The sequence below is a fragment of the Poecilia reticulata genome, chromosome 19 (genome assembly GCF_904066995.2).
Source record: "Poecilia reticulata chromosome 19, P_reticulata-male-v2, whole genome shotgun sequence".
NCBI lineage: Eukaryota > Metazoa > Chordata > Actinopteri > Cyprinodontiformes > Poeciliidae > Poecilia > Poecilia reticulata.
This window is the reverse complement of record NC_088848.1, coordinates 4,646,320-4,672,052: the sequence shown is the minus strand read 5'-3', so window position 1 is coordinate 4,672,052 and position 25,733 is coordinate 4,646,320. Positions and strand designations below refer to the sequence as shown.

Genomic DNA, 25,733 nt, shown 5'->3' with positions numbered 1-25,733 from the left:
TGCAAGTGAACAGATGAGTAAAGAAAGACATTTACAGGAGAAGGTAAATAAAACCGTTTTTCAGTCTTTATAAAACGGTGGTTCCATTTTCCTTCATCAGCTTCGAGGGTTATTTTATGATTTCAGAAGGATTTATGACAACCTCCCAGATACTACTCATGTCTAAAGCAGCTACGATCAATCAAACCTCAACACTGAATGTTTTTTTTTTCCTTTGAGAAAATAAATATAGATTTTACTGCATGATAAAAAACATAGCTGCATTTTTTTTTGTTTTTTTTTTAACTATCGCAATCTACTGTTTCTATGTTGCAGGCACTTGGCAAGGCCATAGAGGTGAACACAGTATCATCCCGATGCTACCTGATCTATATTGTCCATTCAACCCTTTCTTTTACGATCGCCTTAGGCAACAGCGGGCACCTCTTTTCTCTAAATCGCCTTCACTCTCCCGGCCTCAGCAGATGATGTCATTACAACGCTGATGCACGTCTCTTCCTCTGGCGCTGCCTTGACTGAGGAAATGCACCAATCATGATACGTGCGGCCTCTGAAATACATGGCAGTGGTAACTCAAATCACCCCTGGGAATCATTTGTGGCGTCTCCTGGGAGCCTAGAGCAAGCTTGGAGACTACCTGTGCATCATGTGAAGCGCTTTTGGCTCGATTAGGAAGTAGCAAGCTGGAGGTGGAGAGACAATGAAAGGAGTGAATCAAATTCTTAATCCCCGTCCTCTTTTGGATGAGCAAGCAATTGATAAGCCTATGTGTGCAGCTGAACTCAATGTCCTTTGTGAATTCTTACTCCAGGCTGAATATCAACAGGAGAAAAATGCTTCAAATTATTATTTTCTTCTCTACTAAGTAAAGCTAAAAACTCCCTGATGTTCTTCCTCTGCAGTCTCAAAGGTGCCACCTCACCAGTGGCAAACTCCAAACCTACCCAGAGTTAAGAGAAATTTGTTCAGGTTGTTTACCAAGCACAAACTAAATTGCCGTCTTCCTGCCCTGCAATTCCTCCAATTAAAGACCCCCAACTACTTCCTCCTTATGCACCGACTTGTTAAGACTCCGGTCCTCTCCTCCAAACTCATTTTCAGCTGAATTCAAAAGCCCTGTAGCTGGAGTCTTGGGCAGGGAGTGTCTTCCTCCATTTGTCCCTGTGCTTCTGTGATGTGCACAGCAGTTTCTGTTTCTCACCCTTCTGTAAAGATGTGAGAATGACGGAGCGCCATTGCCAGCTAAGCCGGTGCAGACTGCTCTTTTGAGTCTTTTTCCAGTCAATACAAAAGCAGGATAAGGGGCAAGGAAAGATTTGTGTCTGCGAGATGCTCATATATTGATTCAGAGAGAAAAAAAATAAAGCTAAAAGCCTAAACGGATGCGAGGAGAGAGAATTGTTTTTTCTCACTTCCCAGTATGATTTGTGTATAATTCCGCCTTTTCAACAAATAAAAAAAAGTAAACTTTGCACATATAAAAACAGACACACATGGACACAATGAAATGAATTTCACTGGGACCTCTTCCACTTGTATTTGTTGTTAGTGCGTGCATGTATGTGTATATCATTACATGATTTGGCTTTAGAAAGCCGGATTATCCCCCCAAACCCTCCATAATCTGGGTAAATTTTAGATCAGTCTCTATCAACATAGATCCAAATAGGCCTCATTGCGCTTTAAAATCTTTGCTGTTTATCTTTTGGATTTTTGGTGAAAGCTGCTGTGCATAAATATGGACATTATGTTGCTTTGAGAAAAACATACACTCTAACAAAGAGCTCAGTTAGAATGAATTTACTGTAAATCCTGACATCCTGGGAAGATTTTAGGTTTAGGAAATAACAGGTCAATTATAATATATTTTAAGGCTGACAATAATTTATATATTGCTCTTCCATCCCTGGACATGTTCTTAGCTTACAACATGAAACTGACACCAAAAATAATCAAAGGTGCAATTAATGAGCATAAAAAAAGAATAGAAAATGGCAGATCGATAAACCAAATTAAATTGTAATTTTGCCATTCACAGCAAATGAATTGGTGTTTGTAACCAGAGCCCAGTTCTTTGGGTCATCCCCTCGGTTTCTTGAAAGTTGAAGGTGCAACAATAACTACCTGACACTGTATAAATTATTTGCTCGCCACGCTGAATTATTGAATTCAGGTGTTTTAATCGTTTTCATTTCCAAAGGTCTATAAAATCTAGCTCCAACAAATATTTTATGGAAGAATGGGTCAGTTTCCAGGATGCTACTGGCAAATCCGTACTCCACAGTCAGCTGTTACTGGCATTATCAGAGAGAGGAAGTGATTGAGAACAACAGTAACTCAGCCACAAAGTGGTAGAGGTAAAAATCAGAGTCAATAGCTGCAGACCTCCAAATTTCATGTGACCTTCACATTAGCTCAAGAGCAGTGCACAGAGAGGGTATGTAATGGGTTTCCTGGGCAGCCGGAGTCGAGCCTTACATTGACAAGTGCAATGCAGTGCATGGGATGCAGAGGTGTAAAGAACGCCACCTCTACACTGTAAGGCAGATGTGTTCTCTGGAGGGATGAATCATGTCTCTTTCTCTTTCTCTCACAATCCAATGAAGGAGTCTTGGTTTTAGTGCAGAGAGGACTATGGAGCGGGGCTCTTTCTGATGGATTAAGCCCAGTCTGTTGGCCCTAGAGAACAGGATCTAAAGCTTCAGAATAGGAAAATAATTTTTGACAATTTCAGCCCCTCTCGTTTTAGGGAACAGCTTGTTGTTGCCCCGTTCATGTTCCAACATGACTGTGAACAAGTGGACAAAGCAAAACCCATAAAGAACAAAGATGAACAAGTTTGGTTCAAACATCTAGACTAAAACAACTATTTGGAAACTATTGGGAATCGTGAGGGTTAGGGAACGCAACAAGCCACAAATTACTGAAATGAGTGAATGCATGAGACCCCCTGTGAAAGGTTCCTGAACTGTCCAGTTCAAGAGTTGATATGTGCTAGGAAGCACAGTGGAAACCATCCAGGCAGTAACCAGGGCTGTTGTCTTATATCTGCTCTTGGGCGTCCAGCCAATCAACGGCATTATTTTCAATATAGCAAGATGGTGAATGAACGGGCAAACAATCCCAATGTCCAAACATATTTGCTTTAAACCACAAATACCAAATAAACAAAAGCTGTTTAGCGATATGGGCCTGTGTTTGAAGGCATCGTTATTCTCTTTGTTTATTTAGACTTTAAAATGTTTAGTCACTTTTTGTTTTTCAATCTACAACAAGACATTTGCACGGAAATGGCTGAATCGTTTCACTATTCACAACATGCCATGTGATAAATCACAGCAATTAAAGCACAAACACACAACACAATGTGTTCAGAAATTTCTGTGCCTGTTAGCAGATAACAGGTTGCTAAAAAATAATTTAGGACTTCAGTGTGTGTAAAAGCGACAATTTGCCTCGCTGACCACACCTCCTAAATGCGGTTGATGGCCTCCTAATAGCTGTTCCCATTGTTTTGTGGGGCCACTGGATGAAAAGGTGGGTAATTACTGAATCAAACTAATCCAGCTGCAGCACACCACTAATAGAGTATTTGCAGCTTTGTAACTCCTGGTTACTGCTGTTGTGGGGGAGAATCGGGTTCTGTTATCTTGTATTTCCCACATGTAGATTAAATTTCAAACGATATGCAAAAGTGTTTATATTCCATGCACGTTTTTTTTTTTTACAGACTTTTGTGTTTTTTATTAAGATTTTAGCAAAAACTAAAGCAGCAACTGAAAATAAATTGTGCCCAAATGTGTCTGCATTTGCCCGCAAAAACAACTAAGCTTTAGTTTTTGCTAAAAGAACATAAAAGCTCCCTAAGCCAGTTAAACAGGAGAATTGACATACTCCTATAGAAGATAAAAAGAGTCCCAGAGTGAAAATTGTGTGTCATGTGAGGGTATAAACATGCTTCGAGGCAATAGCTTGTGACCCCATTAATGGACTCTCAAAGGGCTTAGTGGAAGCAGAAAGCCATAGCACTCAAGTTTTCTCTCTGACTCTCTGAGTAAAGGAGCCAAGTCACTCCCTGAAACAGTGTGAGTTTGTGAAGTTCACGGCCCAGTGGGAGCGGCACCGGGCCCGAAGATTTCTCCTCTGTACATCTGACGTCTGCTGTATTTCTTAACTACACCGCAGAGCTTTCACTAGGACATGGAGACTATATGTGATGCCCAAGAACCATGGCTGTCAAACTGTGGGACAAGTACCACTGCTGGTACGCAGGTTACCCTTGGTAGTACTCAAGAAGCTTTGGTGTATATTATTTGTAAATACGAATGAATCAACTAATCAGATCTAAGAAGTATATTCATAAGTAAATGAATCAAAATAGAGTAATAGCAGCTAACCCAAATAATTTGTGTTTTCCAAGCTGAAAAACAAGTGACTAGGTGACTGATTTGATCAGACCATTACTGTTAGCAATGCAAGCTAATACAAATTTATTCTCAAAGACTGAATCATCATGTACACAAAAAGGGGTTTTATACTACTTTGTACTATAGTATTATAGCACTGTTTTCTACCAACTGTGACTATCACAGCATTTTACAAACAAGGTGGCCAAATGAGATTTTGTGACAAGGGGTTGCGTGTCGTGTCTGACTTTCCCACTCTGATTTCTAACTTCTAAGAACCTCTCTGTCACCATTTCTAGCCTCAGAGTTTGATATTTCAACATCTGTGGGAAAATTGCATCTTTCAATCTATCGAGCAGTGCCACTTGATCAAAGTATTTTCTGCCTTTGTTTTTCTTACATCACAAACATTGAGAGTATAACTCCTGCTGCGACAATGTTTCAAAAATGTCTGTCAGGATGGTGTTTCTTAGTGAGGTGGTACTTGTTCTAAAATCTTAAAGAGATTTCGCTCTAGGAAACTGACAATTAGCTATTTTAAAGAAAAAAAAAGTCTAAATTAAATATGAGTTTAAAATCTGTACGTTTTTACCCTGTGCATATTTGACATTTTATTAATTTTGGTTACAAATTGAGTTGAGGTCACAATATTCTTAAGGCATGACATTCTTCTCCATCTGTCTTCTTGTGGTACAGTGCCATAACAAAGTAGTCTTATTAGTTTTTAAATGTTGATTTATTTGATTAGGGGTGAAAGTTATCCAAAGCAACCTGCCTCTGTGTGGAAAAGTAATCACCCCATAAACTTAATATCTGTTTGTGCCACTCTTGGCAGCAATGACTGCAATGAGTCTTTTATATCCCTGTGGAGGAGTTCTGATCTATTCTCCTATCCGTAACGGATGGCAGTTTTGTACACATGACTAACCTAAATCTGAGGGTTTAGAAGTGGACTTGCAGATTTTGCTTCAACTCTCCTAAATTTCTGCCCAGTTTGCTTTCTGTTGTCGAATCATGAGCGCTTACCTTAACCGAGAATAGTGATGTCTGCAGTGCTTCAGATGTTGTGGATGAACCTCTGAGTGATTTTACAACGTCAGGTGCTCCTGATGTTTTGCTCACACTGTTTGCTGGATGGGATCCCAATGCATTTAAAATTGCTTAGTTGTCCTTTTCAGAGCATGAGATCCTTTTTTACAAAGGGCCATTTTCCATTATGGATAGGTTTTGTTTTCAATCGTTGTCAAATATTAATTTGAAACAGTTAGATATGTCCAAAAACATAACAATTTTTTATGGTACTGCATATCACCATACAAAAAAAAAAAAAACTGAATACAAAAGAAACATAAGAGAGAGCTTACTTGGATCAGACAAGATGGCGTCAGATTTGGGTACAAACTGGTCACAGCGTAGTCCATGGTAGCCCTCCTTACATCTACGAGACAAAAAGGAGGCAAGAAAAGAGTCACACAGTGTGATTTAACATCCGAATTGAGACAATTCAACCAAAAAGCACCAAAGCTCAGCAGGGAAACATCATCTTAGGAGACTTTGAGATGAGGCAAGTTTAGAAGAGGGAAACCTAGACAGATGAAGGGATGAACGGTACAAAGCAGATGGCTTGCTGTGAGCTGGGATGGCAGAGGGGGAAAGACACAGAGACGGTGTTGAATAAGGGCGCGATGGGAAGGAAGAGAGAAAGGGGGAAGGAGCTGGGCAGGACTGAGGAGCGCCTGCAGCCTCACTGATAGCACATGACAGACAGGAATGCCAGGTCCCGGTGGAAGAAAACAGGCTGAAGAGTTCTTGGCGTGATACGGGCGCCATACGATCTGGAGCTGAAGGAAGGCTGCCATGTCTGGAGCACTTAAATAAACACAGTCCAATCTCTTTCCAAATATTTTCCTTCATCACTAAGTAAATATGCAAGCACTGCTGATGCCTACAGATCTCCCTGCAACTATCATAGATACTCAGTCGTGAAATATGTCATTCTGTTATAGGCTGCTTATTGTAAAGAATTGGATGTTTTACCTCCAATGCTGTCTCCGAATCTTAAACAAAGAGAAAATCGCCGCTTAAAGCTACTTTCTTTAGATATAATCATCCTGAATACTTCATGTCTTAAAGCGATTTAGGTGTTTTTATGTTGCCTTACGCAGTGGAGGTAATGCAAGCGAATCCTGTTTCAAAGCTTAACAAAAGCAATTAAGGGATTTCTTTCTGAGTGACCATTTTAACAAATTCTTGCACACAAGTGATCCATTTATAACTGGTGCATATATTTTTTGTCAGTGCCATCAGCTTACTTTCCTCATGTTTTCAATCGATACCTGTCTGTAATGTTCCACTCATGTGGAAAACTCACGACCAGGGTGATGCAACACAAAAGCGACGAGCAAAGAACGGGTTTAACTAAGAGAGAAAGCAACACCTAGAAAGAAAAAGTGAGCAGAAAATAACAAAATAAACAGTAGAAGTCATCGGCTCTGCATGAAAACTGCAGTGAGATGATTGTGACTCTGTTTGTACATCTCAGACTGCAGTTTAAGCTGTATTTGTTCAGTGCCTCAGCTCAACATTTGCAGTTTCTTTTGTAATTTTTTTATTATTATTATTTTGGTCATGCAGAACCAAAGGAGCATAAACATGCTTTACTGTGATTTTACTCAGGTCTCATGTAAAACAGTGTCGCCACTTTGTATTATGATGAGTGGTGTTACATGATAATGATCAAAAATGTGACGTTATATTAAAAAAGATGTAACGAAAAAATATTATCACATTACATTAGAGCAGTGGTTCCCAAACTTTTTCTCCTGCGCCCCCTCCCCAGTGGTTTCCAAACATTTTCTGGGCCCCCCTATGGATTACAAATGGCTGTCTGGTTGAACGAGGGTGGGGCGGGATTCTTAGAGACTCTCTGTCTGTAAGAACAAGGGGGGAATCGACTTTTTGGGGGGCAAAATTAATGTACGTAGCTGAACATAGTCAATAACATCGGTAGCCTACAGGCTACTTGTTAAGCGTAAGGTGCTGTATTGATATTAGCTAGCTAGTCATCTTTTAGCTAACATTACCTGCATCCAGCAACTTTACTCAACTCAGTCGGTTAGTTTGGGGGGAAAAACTGTGAACGGTTCTTTGTGTTTTGCTGGTTTGCTGCCATGATTCTAACACACCTGCGTAGCTCCGCACAGCAGCAGCAGCAGGTCTCCTTCACTGCCGCACAGGTGTAAACCCAGCGCGAGCGTCGCAGCGCTCATGTTGCGTTTAAAAGCGGCTCGGAAAAACAAGTTACCACATGTTAACAACGGATTAAACAGTTTTAACTGCTGATAAAAGTGACAGAGGACACAGATATGGGAAGTGTGGAAGCCCCTACTGTATCAAATTGACATTCACTGACATGGTCACCAAATATGCATCTACTGGTCATTTCATTGTTCGTTGTCGCATTTGATTTTGTGCAGGATCATCCTTGTTAGGCCGTTGAATATCTCACTCTTCCTTTTAAGAAACGCAGGTAGTTATTGGATGTTCTGGGAACTAAATTAGAGCCACTTATCACTCTACAGGTGACAAACTTTCACTGGCTTTAAACCTAAAACAATAACTGCAATTTGCAACAAAAGAAAAAAAAAAGAAGAAACTGAAATACATTAAAAAGCAGAATCTTTTGTAGCCCAGTGTCTTGTGAATGGTTTATTTTAAGTTTGATTGTCATCTCCAGCTAAAAGCTGTCAGCCGTGGAAGGGGATAAAGTGTTTGAATGATTTGACAGATTTCCCTTTTAAATTTCTATGCAAGAAAGAACAAGTTGAATATAAAGTTACAAAGTCATTGAACACAGAGTCTCCATTAGCAAATATCACATCTAACTGACCAGCCAATATTGCTTTGCTATACTGTATTCCCAGCGTAACTTTTTTTATAAAAAGCAGATTTGCAAAAAAAAAATAAAAAAATTCTGGACAATAACTGTTCACCTAAAAACCCACCATTACTTGATATGTAATTCATAGTTCTAGACTTTATATAAAAATCTAATTAATAAGTTGGATATAAAAATTAGATGTGTAATTAACTCTTGTGTTCCAATAACGCCGTCATAAAATTATTCAAGAAGCATAAGCCACTTTTAACTTGTACAATAAACTATGCAAACTAAAGAGCTAATTAATTAGCACTTTTTAAGAAGGATAAAAGGTTTGCAGCTCTAGTAAAATACTTAAAATGGTTTGACTGTTCAAAGTATAACCTGATAATTCGAGCCTGAATATGGAACCACCTGAAGGGGAGACAAATGAAAAGGTAAATGCACGGAATTTAGCACCTGTCTAGTCACAATGACCTCTCAACAAAGCAACACTCACAGAAAGCTGTCCTTATTTAAATAAACATCTCTCAGGAATATCAGCTTTTCTAATATTACATTCTTGAAAACGGATGATTCAACTAACACTATTTTACAAATGACAACATGTAAGAAATTCACCTACAGGATACCACAACATTTTTATGTACTTACACTTGAGATGTAAGTTTGGTTGCAATATTGTCATGTTAACTTTTGCTTAACCTTGACATTAGCTTGTTGTCTAACATGAGCTGCTGGTGAATAGCAACTAGATGTTCTGTAGAATTACAAGCCTTAATGGAGGAACTTAAAAAAAGAGTCTTGAAGTTCTTGTGCCCTTTGTGCAGGGAAAACCTCCATCATGGCAGTTTGGCAAACACTGAAACAACCTCTTCATATGGCAGTGTAAATCCATAACTGCACTTTCAAATGTCAGGCCCATTACTTTTTAAATTATGCATGAAAAATACCCTAGAATTAACGCCTCAATTTCTTAAACCTCAAACCCTTAGTGTCAGTTTATTTATGCTGTAATCAGCCGAATACACAAAATCCTTCATAGTTTTATGCTCAGGGAACCAACAGGGGATAAAGATTTGATTCTCTCCTGTCATTGTTTCTCTCATGCAGTCAAGACTTTCTCTGCTTAATAAGGCTGAAAATTACTAATGCAAAACCGGTGCAGAGTTTCCTGAGCTGTCTTTCAAAAATGTCCCCAATGTGTACCCCCGAGTATTCACGTGTTGCCATTTTGCCGCTTCACAATTTTCTGTGTTTGTATCATTTTATACAAACTTCTCTCTGCGGTCCAACAGACATCTGCAAACACGATTTGCTCCCACTCAGACACAACCAGTCACATTTAGTAGGAAGGTCTCACCACTGTAAATAATGCTCGTGTACACACTGCTCAATGTGCTAATAAACAACCTACTGTTACAGGTAAACTGTTTCTCCACTGTCATGCTTTCTACCTGCATTTTAACAAAAGGCTCCTTTTACCTCCAGTGAACAACTGAAAACTACAAGTACTTTACACCCCATCTGAAACTGCTTGTTATTGCTTATTTTTAATAGTTGAAACGACAGATAGACTTTAATACACATAAATACACACAGTGGGAACCTTAGCATTACTGCAGAAGCTATTTATCTATGATGTATGAAAAAATACACACATTTTTGTGAAAACTGAGCAGCAACGATTCCAAGGTTCACTGGAATGGAGAAGACATCGGAGACTCGTGCTTGTGAAAAGGCTAGAAGGCCAACACTCTGCACCCAGCTTCCCAATTGTTAAACCCAGTGCTAGAGTAAAAGTGCAAGATCACAAGTTTTGCACAGAATGCTGTCAGTATAATTCACACAATTAATTATCTCTAAGCTGCTTCTGAAAATAAAATAAAAAAATCTAGTTGCAGGTAAACCTCAGGAACAGGTACAGCTTGCAGTGATACTACCTTCCTAATGATTTATTGCTACCATCTTCCTTCGTACGGCAACACAAAGGTCTGAAATCGGGGTATAAATTGGTTGAGAGCGGAACTGACCCAGAGCCTGCTTAACCTTTGCACCTTAGTTTATTTGTCTTGGTAAGAGCAAATTTAGAAATGGGAAGACAGAAATATGAAGAGAGATGCTGATTAATGCCCCCCCACCCAACCCTGCCTGCTCAGGGTCATAAAGGCTGATAAAAGGTTATAGAAATTTATGACAGGAATACAACAGGCATTGTTTTGTAGTCATTAAAGCTTATGACAGGAATACAGTAGATATTTTAGACGCAAAAAAAAATTTGATTTTAATAACTTATGTGTATCTGAGTATCAATAAATCATTTATCTGCAGCTAAATGAAAGAAGCCTTCCTATCAATACCGTGTTATTAAAATAATAGATTACGGGAGGATTCTCTATGTTTTAAATTTAAATAGGAGCTATAAATAGCACTGGCTTAAGAGTTGTTCAGATTGAAAGAGTTATATGTGAAAACAAGAGAATAATGTTAGATAATTTGAAAATGTAAGTCTTTTATTTTCATTTTTCGTACTCCAGTACTGTGTTGATTTATCTTAATTAGTTGATAGAAAAGTTATAAAAACAAAAAAAGCAAAAATAAGTGGAAGAGTTCATAGATTGTGGATTTGACCCATACATGCTTTTTTGCACAGACTTTATCTTTCACAGAATGTTTGATTTATTATAATATAAAGTAACTCATCTTAAAATAATTTGTTTGTGAGCAAGGACAAAGGTTTGAAACTAATTGAAAATCAACTGTCGTCTTGATTTATTCTAAATACTCCTAAAAGCACAATCATTTCCCGTCCTGAAAAGCTTCAACATGGGTTTTTGTCTGTGATCATTCTGCTTCTCAGAGTGAACACTGAATAACATTTTATTGGAAAAATACGCAAAAGCCATCTCTCTTGTAATTATGTGAAGAGCATTCGTCTTAAAATGAGCTCTAATCACCATGGAGATGGTAATTGGAGACCCTTAAATCTGATTGAGCATTTTAATGTGACTTGAAAGATGCCACAAGCTGTTTGAAGCACTAGTCCAAATGACAGCAGAGGAATTGGATTAATAATCACATGCTAAACTACTTTGCATGGGATAACATATGGGAGCCTTGGTGGGAGAGATGAGGAATCTCTCATATTCTCTGCAACCACATGTAAACTTTGAGAATCCGTAGGGTTTTATTTAAGAATCAAATCTTTGATTAAGTCACAAGAACTGCTCCTTTATTCTGAGTCAGTATAAAAAGAGAAAAAATAAATAAATAAATCCCACAAATGTTAATGACGTGCCACAAAAAATTCAGGGGAGGCACTTAAGACAGACAGACAGATTTCAAGGGTAAGCTAGCCCTCCCTCGTTGTTCCTCGGCTCTGCTCTACATCACACCTTGTCTCCCTTGGTGTGAGCACAGATGCCTTGTTAGTATTCTAAATCACAAACCCAAAGGCAGGATGCCTGTCTGGCGATCTGTTTACGTCTGGGGTTGCTTTCTGTTTGTCTACGTCCTGATTTCCCCCCCGTCTGCCCCAAACCGACCCGCCTTTCCAATACCCCGTTTTTGTGCCACTGTGAAATACGCTCAGTCGTTGCTCAATGAGATGCTGAGAATGCTTTGTAAAATGAGTTTGCATGAACAGAGCGCTGAATGCCTGAATGGGCAATAAACAATACGAGATAAACGACATGCTTTGAGGCGCACATGTTTGGTTTGTCTCTCTAAAGAGGGTGACGGGAGAGCCAGAGCTCTTATTTATGCGCATGTGTGTTTCTAAAGGGGGTTGCGGAGGGAAACTATCTTGTAGTGAACCCAGATGTCTGTGTGGATTGCGGCACATATATGACAGCTTTTTCTCATGTGCCGGTTTATATCCTGTCGTGCGTTTCCCCTCCTACTGTTCAAGGGCTGTTTGTTACTGCTTCCTGCTTTTAACACATGTTCCAATCACAGAGAAAACACACCTCTGAGTCTGGAGGGTGATGGAGGGGTGGGCAGCTGTGTCTCATGACAAATCACCATCCTGCCAGTTAATTAGTGCGGAGGAAAATGGAGGATAGCTTGACTGCAAGGAGAGGAAAAAGAGGTACAAAGAGGAGATGCGGGGAGGCAGTGTGATGGTGTCACCCAAACCTTCATTTACCTTCTAACACACATGCAAATTAGCTGTAAAGTATCCCCATACGCTTTAGCTAGTAAGGCAGAGGGAAGCTGCTTTACTGTAGCTCAGTGAAAGGGCTGAGCACTTGACTGACTCAGTGTTTTGCATATATTTCTGGATGTACAAAAGGTGTTAATATTACAAAAAGTATATATTTCTACGTTTGGAACAATGTGGGTTTTTTTGACAGCTCTGTGTGTCCTTACCCTGACATTAGGTTTACCCTGAACACACAAGGGTTTTGGAAGCAGCTGTTCATGGTTTCATTTTTTTGGCTCTTATTTTAATTTCTGAACTCTGTAAAAAAAAATAAATAAAAAATAATAAAAAAAAACACCTACCAGCTGTTCTCAGAGTAACTAGATTGAATTTTAAACAAAGCCAAGCGAGGTTTTATAAAAGACAAGGTGAGACGACATACAAAAACGTTGTGAGCTCTGTAAGAACATTGCAGCTGGCTAACTGTTAGCCGCTAATGATGCTAAAGTCAGCGCTGCTTCAGAGCATCCTGGTGGCATTAAAACTCCTCAACTGTGTTGAGGTCACCAGAGTCCTCATGGACCCGTTGGATAACATCCAAGCGTTTTGGGGGCTAAACTAAAGGGCTATTTCTGAAAGAGTCAAAATTGCATCTGATCATTTAATGAATTAAAGTACACAGACTGACTAAATCTAAAATGCATTGCTTTACATTGAGCAGGAAAGTACACTATTCTTCAACTAATTACACGTCATTTAAAAATGCAGCTTTTGATTTGTAAAAGGTTTCTTTTTTTCTGTTTGTGAGAATATTTTTTGTTTTTGTTTTCCTGTAAATACAGCTGAAATCTCTTCTCATTCTTGGGATGTTTAGTCTCACCCTGTTGTTCGGTGGTCACTGTGTTTTATAGGAACAGCTGTTTAGACAGAGAATGATGGGAGAGACGAACAAAAGCAAATAAATTGTCCCAGAGTACAGTAAGCTTTTGAAAATAGCACATAAAATAGAACGTTGTTTACTCTTCAGTAAACTAAATTAGCTTAGCACAATCTCAACAAGAACTTTACAAACAAATGGTTTGCTGATTCTTGAAACATTACACAAGGAAATAATACATGCTTACTATTTGGGCAAGAAGCAGATGAAGCAACTCACATCTTTACTGCTTTGACAATGGGCCACTGATAAATGTATGACATATATCTCTGACTCCATTAATCTATTACTAAAATATGACAAAAATATTATCTAGCTGCTCTATATTGTCTTTTTTTTAATCTAGTTTTGGATGTTTTTATTCTTTTTGTACATTTTGTTCACTTTTTTTTCACCAGAATATAAAGACCAAATTTTAAATAAAATATTTCCTAATCTTTAGCTCCTTATTTAATTCAGTGAAATGAAGTTCTGGTCATCAGGGGCTGAAGTTGTTTCATATTTTAGATGTTTCCATGCTTCACTTAAATTATTGTATCATCAACAGGCTTCTAGAGAAACTCGGTGACTATGGAGGTGATCGTTTGAATAATGTGTGTTGAAGCAGAAGCACATGTAAACCTTCCAGGAATTCAGCCCTTGTGTACACAGCTGACTTCCTCAATCCAACAACCGAGAACTGTAATCCTGCCCATGGCTTTTGTAAAATATAATAATGACACAAACATCCTGATTTATAAACTATTCATGACTACTTTTATGTAAACCGTAGCAGGTTTCTCCTTTTCAAATTTGGGGGGGAAAGCCTAAAACATAACACAGATATACAAGCATTAGCATTAAAAGAGGGAACCTGAACGGCATTTCCATTTTTTCCCTCTTTGTCACAGTCGTGCGTTTTCAAAAACAGCTTAGAAATATGGAAAAATCAGCTTTTATGGCCTTTGAGGCCAGAGAATGACATTGAAATCAAATATGTACACATAAGAGCATAATTCCATGTCAGGAAAACCTGGTGCTTCATTGAATCAGAGCACTACGACTCTGATGCTGACAGCAACAAGAATCACCAGTGAAAGACAGATCATTTCAAAACAAATCAGTTTCTTCCTAATTGTTTAAATCTTATAAAGTGACGTTCTTCAGTCCCACTATCGAAGACAGTCGTTATCTGGCAGCTGGGCTCCTTGCCACACATTTGGCACACCTGCAACCAAATCTTTTGACTCGCTGCCATGTTTTCAAAGGCACACCAACTGGCACTGGTCATCATGTGGTGAAGTATCATTGAAATGGGTGCCACCCCTCATTTCCATAGCTTGACCTACAAGTCAGTTATGATAAAATGAAGATTTGCATATGTACAGAAGCGCAGGTGCAATATGGGATTGTGTTAATAACCAAATATTAAAATAAATCATTTGGATTTTACTCACAGAGGGTTTGGGTGAATGTTGTATTATTCTAATTTGCTCGTTTTTGAGAAACGCCACCTGCTACAGTCAGTGATTCATCCTAGTGCATGAATACAGTATAGGAGAAGGCTAAGAGCCGGGGCTGATTTACAATGGATTTCCTCTGCACTGCAGCCTAATTTGAACCACTGGGAAGGTCAATATGAATCACTAAAATCTTCACTTTTTAATACCATAAAAATTAAATTCAGTAAGATATTGTTTTTAAAATTGGAAATACCAAAAAACACATCCCCAACATCATGTGCACAAACAAACGTGTGTATGCTTTCACAGCTGTCTCTGCTTCCCTTGTACCATTTAGCCTTCTCTCTGAATGTGTTATTGATGAGGCAATAGATTGTATGAATTGCTTGCAATGCTGGCTGACTGTTTTAAAGTTAAAGAATATGCAATGTAAGGGGAATAGCTTTTACTAACAAAAAGTGCATCTCCTGCAAAAATACTACAGCTCCCTATCAGTCTTGTGCAGCACAGTAGAGAGGAGAGCCCAGTTGAGACATGATTTATTAAACTAATTTGAAGGCTGCCTAGCACAAGTCAGCTGTTTACATAAACAAATGATATACATTCATCAAAATATGTCTCAGTTTAAAACTTTACATTTAAATCTAGACGATGAAATGAATGACCAAAAAGATAAAAATCGATTTTAGTTGCCAGAGGACGACTGTAATGTAACGTAATACAATTGGAAATACCAAAAAATATTAGCTATTTTTTGGTATTGTATTAATTACTTGTCATAAATTAGCTTCATGAATTCACAATTTAGCCAAAATATAATTATTAATTTGCTTTGAGAAAAATCCACAGGTTACATGGCACATGGGTTTGATAAGCACAACTTGAAGGAACCTAAAGAATATGGGTCTTAAAGGTGAAGGGTCAAATCTCAGGTGTCAAATCTGAGCTCCACGTCTTTTTTTTTTTTTATAAAAAATGTATATGTGGACTTAGTAGTTGAATTTATAGTCTAGCATCAAGTATTTTATGGACTAACCTCACCATCTGTAATTTATTTCATTTACTGGTAACAAAAAAAATGACACAGAAAGGCTTATGTGATTATATGTAGAGTAAGATTGTGTGGCGCATATAATAAAAGTATCAAAAAACTGTTATTTTGTATGCTGCACATGCAAACACAACCACTGCAGATTAGAGACGCAACAGGTTTTAACTAATGAGCATGTAAAGATAAGGGCAGAAGAAATGGCATCATGTAGGGTTATATTGTCCTCATTTCTTTTTAACCCCAGCTAGTCTTGAGTAATTTTTACATTAATGTTTGAATAGCCTTTACAGTGTTTTCTCTGGCTCTACGCTGGTGTAATTGCTACTGCGATGTTCCCAGTTCGCTGCAGGGATCATTAGATTTTCATCAGCTAAGACAGTAAACAACCCTGCAGCAGCCCTTCCATTCATCAATAAAGAAAATCTACACAGACAATTTCACTATTAAATGTCATCTGAACTAACTAGATAAATAACATATCTGGGTGGGCGCGCAGTAAAACGAGAAAAACGGCACACAGCATTCTGGTCTGGTGTCTCCTATCCAAAACGCTTCAAAAAAAAAAAAAAAGTCATTAGGGTCTTGGAGGATGAAGACGTCCCGGCTTATTTGTCTTGCACATCGGCAGCGGGGTTGAACTTAAAAATGGGAGCTGGCTCTTTATCACAGAGGCGTGCGCACTGCATCATGACAGAGCCTCTGTGATAGGAGGCCGTAACAGGTGCTGTTTCAAAGGAGTAGAGATAACAGAGAGGAAGAAAGAGCTGATGGGAGACGGACACAGAGAGAGAGGTGGGATGCCACTGAAGGAGATATATTCCCCTTCATCTTCACAGATTTATTTTTGCACTCTCTTGCTGGATGTGTGTCTTTGTGTGTGTATATGCATGCAATCTTCCAACAATATAGTCAAACTGGGAAAGTTATTTCAGTTTCGAAGAGATTATTGCTTTTAGTTCTCAGCAAAAGAGCGTTTGTAGCATTATTTCTCTCAGTAAACATGCACTTTAAGCTCAGGAAAAATGACAGTTTCCATGAAATTCACATTTATTTGGATCTTGGATCGGTGACACATTTTAATTTATACATGTCAAACATGATGATTGACGTTTGTGGGTACACATCAGCCATATATACTGTACCACCATGCAGTCAGTCAGGCTGTATATGTGTTGGTGTAATCTAAACAAAGTCAGTTAACATTGCAAATGAGCTTAGACTGTAAATATCAAAGTATATGGCATTTATTAATTCTTAAAACTTGTCCCTGTGTAAACAAATAAATTCAGTTCAATTCGACTTACTACTTTCATGTATTTTCAGCAGGACTAATCTATATACGTTTAATGATGGGTTGGTAACAGTACAACAACCGTAAGAGTTATTTGCACTCCTGTTGAAGATGTGTAAAAAAAACAAAAAACCCTTAAATTAAATTGCTGATGTGGTGACTTGGTGACTAACTGCCTTTGTTTAACTCCCTTACCATCCTTTTGTCTTTTTGTGTGGACATTTTCTGTTATATTTCACCAAACTAGTGCATATCTGCTTTGTCATTGAAGGATACAAAGCTATTACCTTCCGATGTATCTGACTCTACGCCATAAACATTTTTGAGCACCTGCTACAGGGCAATGCGCACCACCAGAATCAGGAGGCAATCAAAAAGTATACCCTATTATTTTCTATTAAACTATCTATGCCATCGATATCTGATCAGACACAGATTCTCCAGGGCGCAGAGCCCAGCAATCCTTTTTAAATCTTCCATTTCCATTTCAGTTCAAGAGCGTTGATTCTCCTGATAAGATCCTTTGCAGCTGAAATCCATTTACCACCTCTGTCTCAGGACACTTCAGCATGATGCTTGTAAAGTGCGTTAAATACATCAGTTGACACTTAAACACCTGAAAAGTGGACAATGATGCAGAAAATGGGCTTTGCCACAACATGAGTTTCTTAAATACGTGACTTTATATATGATGTACAAATGAGTCGCTGCCAGTACTTCCTCAATTTGGCAGCCTTGATCTTCTAGTGACATTACTCAATCTCATGCAATGCTATGCAGATGTTTCATCTGTGCTGATGAACACTCAGTTAGGATGCTGACTGCTTGAGTTGATAACAGAATGATGTACCTTTGGATTTATTTATCCAGTAAATATTTGACCACTTGGGGACACTGGTAGAGCAACAGCTTTTCAACTCTCACCGGTCAGAGGAGGAGAAGAAGGAGGTGGACAGAGGTCATTTATTCCATGTTGTGTATTCACACCACGGAACCAAAAGACAACTTTTTTTGGTTTGGTACAGTTTCCTTTCACATTACACCTTTTGGAAGCCAACTCTAATTTGTAACCAAAGCCACGCGGGTGACAATTATTGGTCCCATTCGACAGAAATGACACATTAAATAAGATAACTAAGGAAATCCACAACCAAGAGTCTCCTTGCTGCTCAAAAAAAAAAATCAAAAACCAAGCGAGACTCATCATAGCAACGTCTTCCTGAAATGTTTCAGTCAACAAACACCCAAAACACACTGTGCTGGCCGTCTCCACAATGATGCAGCGCGTTACAAATTTAGCAAGGGTGTATGAACTGTATCGTGAGAGGACATAATGTGATCATGAAGGATGACAAGAGAGGATGAAGCCCTCTAGAGCTTCTGATTGTCAACGAGGTTTGTAAAAGCTTATTCACCTTGATATTATTCAGATGGCTCAAAAGGACAGACGGAGACGGAAACCAAATGACTATCAACTGATTATTATAAAACTGAAAGCAACATGAATTGTCACGAGCACAAAGAAAAAAAAAAAAACAAGGCACTATTTATATATCACATTTTAGCAACATAATTCAAGGTGCTTAAAATGATCAAAACATTAAACTGGAATATCTGGCTTACATGTGTATTTGTGAACAGTGTGGCTCTGCTGGAAAGAATTGAAGCAGCATCTTCAAAAGTGAGAAGCGCTTAAATAATTTACTTCCTGCTGGTAATGGGAAGGTGAATATGTATGTAAAATCCTTGCCTTGTCTAGACGCATAAAAAAAATAAAAAATTGGAGCTTGTCGTCGACTAGGCGATACTTTCAAAATGTTACAGATGTATGTTATATAAAAAGAAAATAAAAATACATGAGCTACTGTGAATCCTCAATTCAATGTAAATGTTTTAGAGAACAGAAAGGTGGCTTGTGTACATTTCACAGGCTTTAAATCTAATCAAACATATATGCGGGGCAATTCTGTTCTTTCTTTCAAACGGAAAAATGTCCATCATAGTAACAGAAAATGGAAAAAAATGTAAGAAAGAGCAACTTTCGTTGTGAATTTTGCCAGATTAAATACTAGAAATGTATTTCTTTGTAAGTGCTCCTGTGTTTTGTTTTCGTGTCCCTGCTCTGTCCCCAAACCACAACTACACTGATGGCTGTTCATACTGGATCTGGTTCTGCTGGGGGTTTCTTTTTGTAAAAAGCTTTTTTGTTTGTTTGTTTTTTACTGTCTTCACATGCTTGATCAGTAATGGAGTGCTGTAAAGTTAACAACTCAATACATTGGGCTGGTAACTTGTTACTATAGCCCCTTCTCCACACTGTAATCTCTTTCTAATCGGTTGATGTCTGGTTTGGTTCTAGCCAAGTTGGGTGTGTCTCCGTTAGAATGTCCTTAATAAAAGTCTGTTACTTTTTGCACATCTTTACCAGCGATTTGATAATTGTGAAGTGCTTTGGCCTATTAAAAGTACATCACGTAATACAAAGTCATCTTTTACTGTACAGACAAGAGTAATGGTTCAGTTTTTACAGTCTTGCCATAGCAAAATATTGCCATTGTGAAAATATCTTGTTTTGATGTTAAAAGTCCCCAGAACAAAGTGAAACATTTTACATACAGTCTTTATCTGCTGATCAAAAGAAACTGAAAAACAAGAGTGAAAATGAAAATATGTTAATGTATTCCAAGGTAACTAGAGTAAATGTAACTGCAGTTGCATTTTTTATGTTTTTAAAGTAATTGAAAAGCTATTCAGGTTGTGCTGATGCTAGAGATCCTAAAACCAAATGTGAGTAATTTACAAATTAATTTACTGTCAATCAAATGAAAAGTACTGAATAAAAAGAAATGACCCAATAATTACAACTTGAAATCACCTAAATCATATATTTGCAAACATAATAAATTAAGCGGTGATGTTTAAATAAAGTTGAGAAGTTTTTGCTTTTTAGGTCACTGCTGTGAGTGACAGACTCAAAAGTAGCTAATTATATCCAGAATTAAAGAACTGGGGAAATACGGTGGCTAAGGCTTAAAACCAAGCAACTTAATAGTTAATTAAGAAAATAATCTGCAAATGATTTCATTATGAACATCATTAGCTGCATCCCTAGCTTTAAAAAATCAACACAGTATAAACAGACATTTTTAATTAATATGAGAATGCGATAAATCCCTGATTACAAACTCTGCTGAGACGTATCTTCAGCTGAATTTTAATGCCATGGTTATGAGGTGGTCACAAGGATACAAGGAGGCCCAACAACACACACACGGGTGAGTGTGTGTTTCATTTTTAATGAACTGAATTCATTTAACTTTTTTAAAATACAAACGTAATCAAACTAAGAGTGAATGCAGAAATTTTTTTTCTTTCACCCTCTTCTTAGTAAATCACTTTTCTTTGCACACCCTCACAGAAACAGTTCATGTCAATAAGAAGAAATGTTAACATGTTTCACTCTGAGTTTTCACATGAGAAATAAGTGAAAATCTCTGAGAGACTGGAGACTTGAGAGGGTTGTAATGAACACTATTGTACAGTCAAGATCAAGCTGTGATTCTCACCATAAACAGCAACTTAATTAGTCTGCTCTGTTCCCCCTTTGTCATTTCGCTGTATGTTGTGCAAATCTGACTCAGATTCTAATTCATGCGGGGAATCATTTCTGTTCTCTAACGCACGGCAGAGAGCAGAAACCATGATGTCACACGGTTCCAGACGGTGAACATGACGAGTGTTCAGATTAGGAACACATGAGTTAACTCTTTACCTGCCAATAAACTGGGAAACCTTTCTTTATTTTGAGTGAGGATCAGAGAAGGAAAGTTACTTTTTTGAAAAAAAAATAAAAAATTACAGACAAGTTTTATTAAAAAACACAAATTGATGTCGCATCTGTTCTATTACAAACTATTCAGGAAAAAAAAGCTAAATGTGTGTCTTGATAAAACTGACGTGAATTAAATACAACAATATAACTTACATGTGTACCTTAGCTCCCTGTGAAGTATACTTATTTTACAATGCAAACATGATTTATTCTACATTCTAGCAATGTTTTAGACAATTGCTAGAATGTTCTAAAACATTACACCAATTAATTAATTAATTAATTAATTAAAGTTTAGCTTTAAGCTTCATTTTCTCAATACTAGTAAAAAGTCTTCAGTAAATGGATTTTTTTAGTTCCCCTGAGGATCTTTGCAAATGGAGGAGTTCGACAAAACAGTTGGCTAAAGCCAGCTTTCCTCCTCTCTGTTTTGATATGACTCCTTGATAATTCAATATGCAACATGTTTTCTGTACAGTTCCAGTTACTCGTTCATGTACTAAATTGAGACAATGAGTTATTTCCTTTGAATGCTGCAGTAATTGATATTTAGAGTTAGTCTATTGCTTCATGCTGTGCTGTTCTGAGGTCTGTTAATCTAAAGCTGAGATACGTCTCACCTGTATCTCAGCTTTAGATACAGGTGATAACAAACAGAAGAAGCTACCTGACTGATAGAGCTTCTTGATTACAGCCCTTTCAATGTGAACATCACTTTGAAGGGTTCGTACAGACAGACACAGCTTATTGGAAGAACGTGGATTGGATATATAAAAAAGAAATGTTGGATATCTACACCAGGATGCTGCATTGCTATTCAGTTATTTTTTGACGGATAGTTCAGTCTGGAGGTAGCTCCGGTACATCGTTGCTCCTAATAGGTCACCTGTAGAAACAAAACCCCCATTCTTCTATTTAGTTTGCAAACCTGCTATTGTGAATTGTGTGCAAATCAAATATACCGGCCATTTCATACATTTACATTCATTTGGCCTGTGGTCCAAATTTCCTCTCCTTCTCTCCACTTACGCCTGAGTAGGAAGAGTGCAGAGGAATATTTCTAGCTGGTTGTGAAAACTGTTTTTAGCGTGCCTTTTGTTAGCTACATTCACCACATCTGAGTCAAAATTAGTGCAAATGCTGATGGTCTTCAAAGGACATGCACAAAAACAAATATCCAACTGCACACACAGACTGTGCAGTGTCAAGGCAGAGCTTTCTCCGTAGATGAGCTTTCTTGAAGTCAGACCTTCTGGCTAAGCTTCTGTATCAGCTGTAAAAGATGGATTAGGTTCCTCTATAACTACTCCCATGCTGCGGCGCAATGTAATAAGGTGAATGTGTGTGTGGGCGTGCTCGACAGGAGAGGGCACATCTTAAAATGACTGAACACAGCTACTGTGCCTCCTGTGCGTCAAATGCGGTATGTTTACTTCTGAAAGTTGCCCATAAGTGTGAGAGATTTAGAGGAGTGTGCTTTGAGAGAGACAACTGGAACAGCTTACACTGCTTTCTAGCAGAAGCCAGGCAAGCAATGGGGAGGGAAAAAAAAGAGAGAGAATGAGAGAGAGAGAGAGAGAGAGAGAGAGGGATTGCTCTCAGTGTGATCAATCTAACTGCCTCAGACAATGGGTCTCAAATAGATGGTCACATTTCTTTAACCTTCAGAGATATCTCTCTGTTATACTCTTTCAAAAACAAAGAATTCTTATGGCTCCTAATGTCTGCATAACGACAACAATAAAATAAATCAATAGACAATACTTTCTTGATTTATTTTATATCATTCTTTTTTTAAAGTACAGCTACAGAAGACAGATTTTATTTCCCTTGCACAGTTGCAGTTACCTGAGTTTCAGCTGCCTATCGATGCAGGGCTTTGGAAAATGCTGTCACAGTCCAATGACCAATTGCTGCAATCGCGGTGGGAATTATGGTTATCACAAACTGATATCTGCCTGGGCCATCACAGAAACTTTAAGAGCCCTAACGGCACGAAACCTGCTGCTGGATAAAGACAAATCAAAGAGCTTATAGGGAGGAATAAGTAAAAGCTGTGTCACTGAGTCATTCCAAAGCCACAGGCCAGAAAGAGAGCAAAGATTGCAGTTGCAAAAAATGAAGAACTTTGAGTGAAATTTAAAAAATCAGATCCTAAAATAGAAACACAGGCACTTTCACTCAATGGGTTATTCTTGACAGTATTTCATTTTGAAACAATAAAGCAATGATTCATAATAGACTTTGCAGATTCGAGACTCAGATCCCTGAGAAATATCATTGATGAATTTTCCAATCCAATCATAATGTAGCTCTGTAAACACATTGATTTTTATAAGTTAGTATTTATCTGTTTCATGCTAGGACGAGCTTGCAGATCAATAAAGCACTGGCATAAAAAAAAACATGAGAAAATCTACTTCAACCATTTGAATATGCTTACTCAAAAAAAAATAGGATTAATTTTGTTATTCAATTGTTGGTTTCATTTATCCTGTGCAGGAAAGCAGTTTTAGGGAAATAATGAGACAACAACATGACATAATTTGCTGAGTTAGGAAAGGGACTAAAATGACCCTCATCATTCTTTACAGACTGGCAATTTGAATTATATGAAAAAAATGCTTCTTCAAATATATCTTATTGATCATTTTAATGCATGATTTGCTATAAATAAAACAGAAAGTAATTTATGGCTGCATCACAGAGCATTTTTTAACACTGTTCGCCTGCATCTCTTTGTTGACTGAAGTTATCCTTCCCACGTTATATTGAGTTTTGTCATCCTACCACATTTATTTGTGTATAAATGTGGACACCACAAACATTCTACCAAAGTTAAAGGCATACAATACTGGCACGGACTCATAATTGTCTTCTTCGGGACTCTTGAGTTGCCTAAATATTCCCCATGTCAGCAAAACCAGTTGGACGCCCAATGTCCCAATCAGACAGGTTTTTAAGAAGAATCTGTTCAAATAATGTAACATGCAGTTTCAATCACAGTGGTCTCGCATCGAACCTATTGATATTTAACATGGACAATCCCTTATTTGGCCCATTTTCCTACTGACTGATTGATGGAAATGGGAAAATAACTGAAAATCATGATGTCATAGAACCACCACTAATCTAACGCCAAGTTCATGATCCAAACATATGTCCTTGTTTTTGCAGTATTTTAGTGTCCGTATTATTATCTATATGGACTCCATTATTTTAAACATTTTACAAAGGATAAATAAAAAATCAATTCATAAAAGCACAGTTTTCAAATGGAAAAGGCCTGAAAACCATAAAATGTAATTGAGCCCAACCTGCTTCATCAAATCATCAGAGTTGTACCATTTTATTTTTCACACATGGCTGAGACAGCAAAATGACAAATTTAGTAGTTTTTAGAGTGCTTAAATTGTTCAGTGTCAGTCTGAAAAAAAAGGCTAATCTGAACGTCAAAAGTCAATTTTACAAAAAAGTGTAAATTTACCCTGAATGACAAGTTAGGTTGACTTTGTGCGTTATAGAGGTTGCACCTTCATTATTCCGACAGTTCATTTAGCATTCTTCTCATTTACTGTTTTAAATAACTCTAAATCCCAAGTACATAATTATAGTTACAATATACTTGCACATTTAAATTTAAGCACATTATCACAAGGTCAATGCTTTGGCAGAGAGAAAAAAAAACCAAACAAAAGAAATCCGAACTCTTAGATCCAGCTGGAACACATAACAAATGCAGTCCTTAGGTGGTTAAATAACAAAATCCCTATAAAAGATTTAAGAAATGGATTTGCAAATGAAAAATGAGGCAGCACAGCATAGTTGAAGCTGCAATGCTAATTGGAAGAGAAAAGAGCTGGAGAAATAACTGGAGAGTCTCTCTGCCTAAGTCAACCGTATAGATTTTTCTTCTGTGTGGACAGTGATCTATATTTTTTTATACACTCTAAATATACCAATATTTTATGATTTACTTATTGGGGAGTTTTTCGTGAGAGTAAAGGCTATTTTTTTTTAGGCTGCGGACAGCAATAAATTGGTATTGATTAAATTCTAATTCAACTCCTCTGGCTTCAATATTATGGCCAGCAGAGGCAGAGATGCACTGCACTGCCTGGGCCGATACAGCTGGAGCAGAGAAACAGATGACCTCTCCTGCCTTAATTACCCTTTATTCCAATCTTTTTTACTACATCAAGCAAGAGATTACCAGTCATTGAAAAGGTTTTAACAATGAATTATTAGTCATTTACATGCAAAAACAATATGGCTGATCCGGAATACTTTTCAGGAAGACTGCAGCATTTTCAGGGAAGGAAAAATACCACAGAGAGACCAAGATTGATTCCCTCCCTATTTGTTTCGCTCTCCAAAAGCAACACGCCGGCCGGATAAACCTAAATAGAGAGTCCGTCTAATGGAAGCAGAGTTGCAGCAATAAAGTTGTCAGAGCATACCTTTCCATGTTTAGCCTTTAGTTAAACTCTGTACCATTTGTCTCTGTCAGAGTTTAAAATTATGGGAAAGAGGAAGAACGGGGAAGTGATGGGCAAAACAAATTAGAATGAAGGGTGGCCGACTCCGAAAATTAGGGGAAGGAAACCGATGTAGAGTGTATCAACGCCATTCAAGCTCAATCTCCAGTGATTGTTGCTAATTAGATTTACCCGAGCTCAACAAATCATACTGATAGGGAGAAAAAATGTTGCAACTCAATAGCCAGATGACATATAGCGATCGCACTGTC

The 25,733-nt window shown here is 37.9% G+C and overlaps 1 protein-coding gene across 1 annotated transcript in view; it reads right to left on the bottom strand.

Annotated features, from left to right (window-relative positions):
- The window catches only part of nrg3b (neuregulin 3b), a 240,809-nt gene that overhangs the window by 38,221 nt on the left and 176,855 nt on the right, over positions 1 to 25,733 (bottom strand). Inside the window, exon 3 of the mRNA XM_081600918.1 lies at positions 5,771 to 5,844. Coding sequence (XP_081457044.1) covers positions 5,771 to 5,844 — 74 coding nt within the window. The remainder of the gene's footprint in view (positions 1 to 5,770; positions 5,845 to 25,733) is intronic.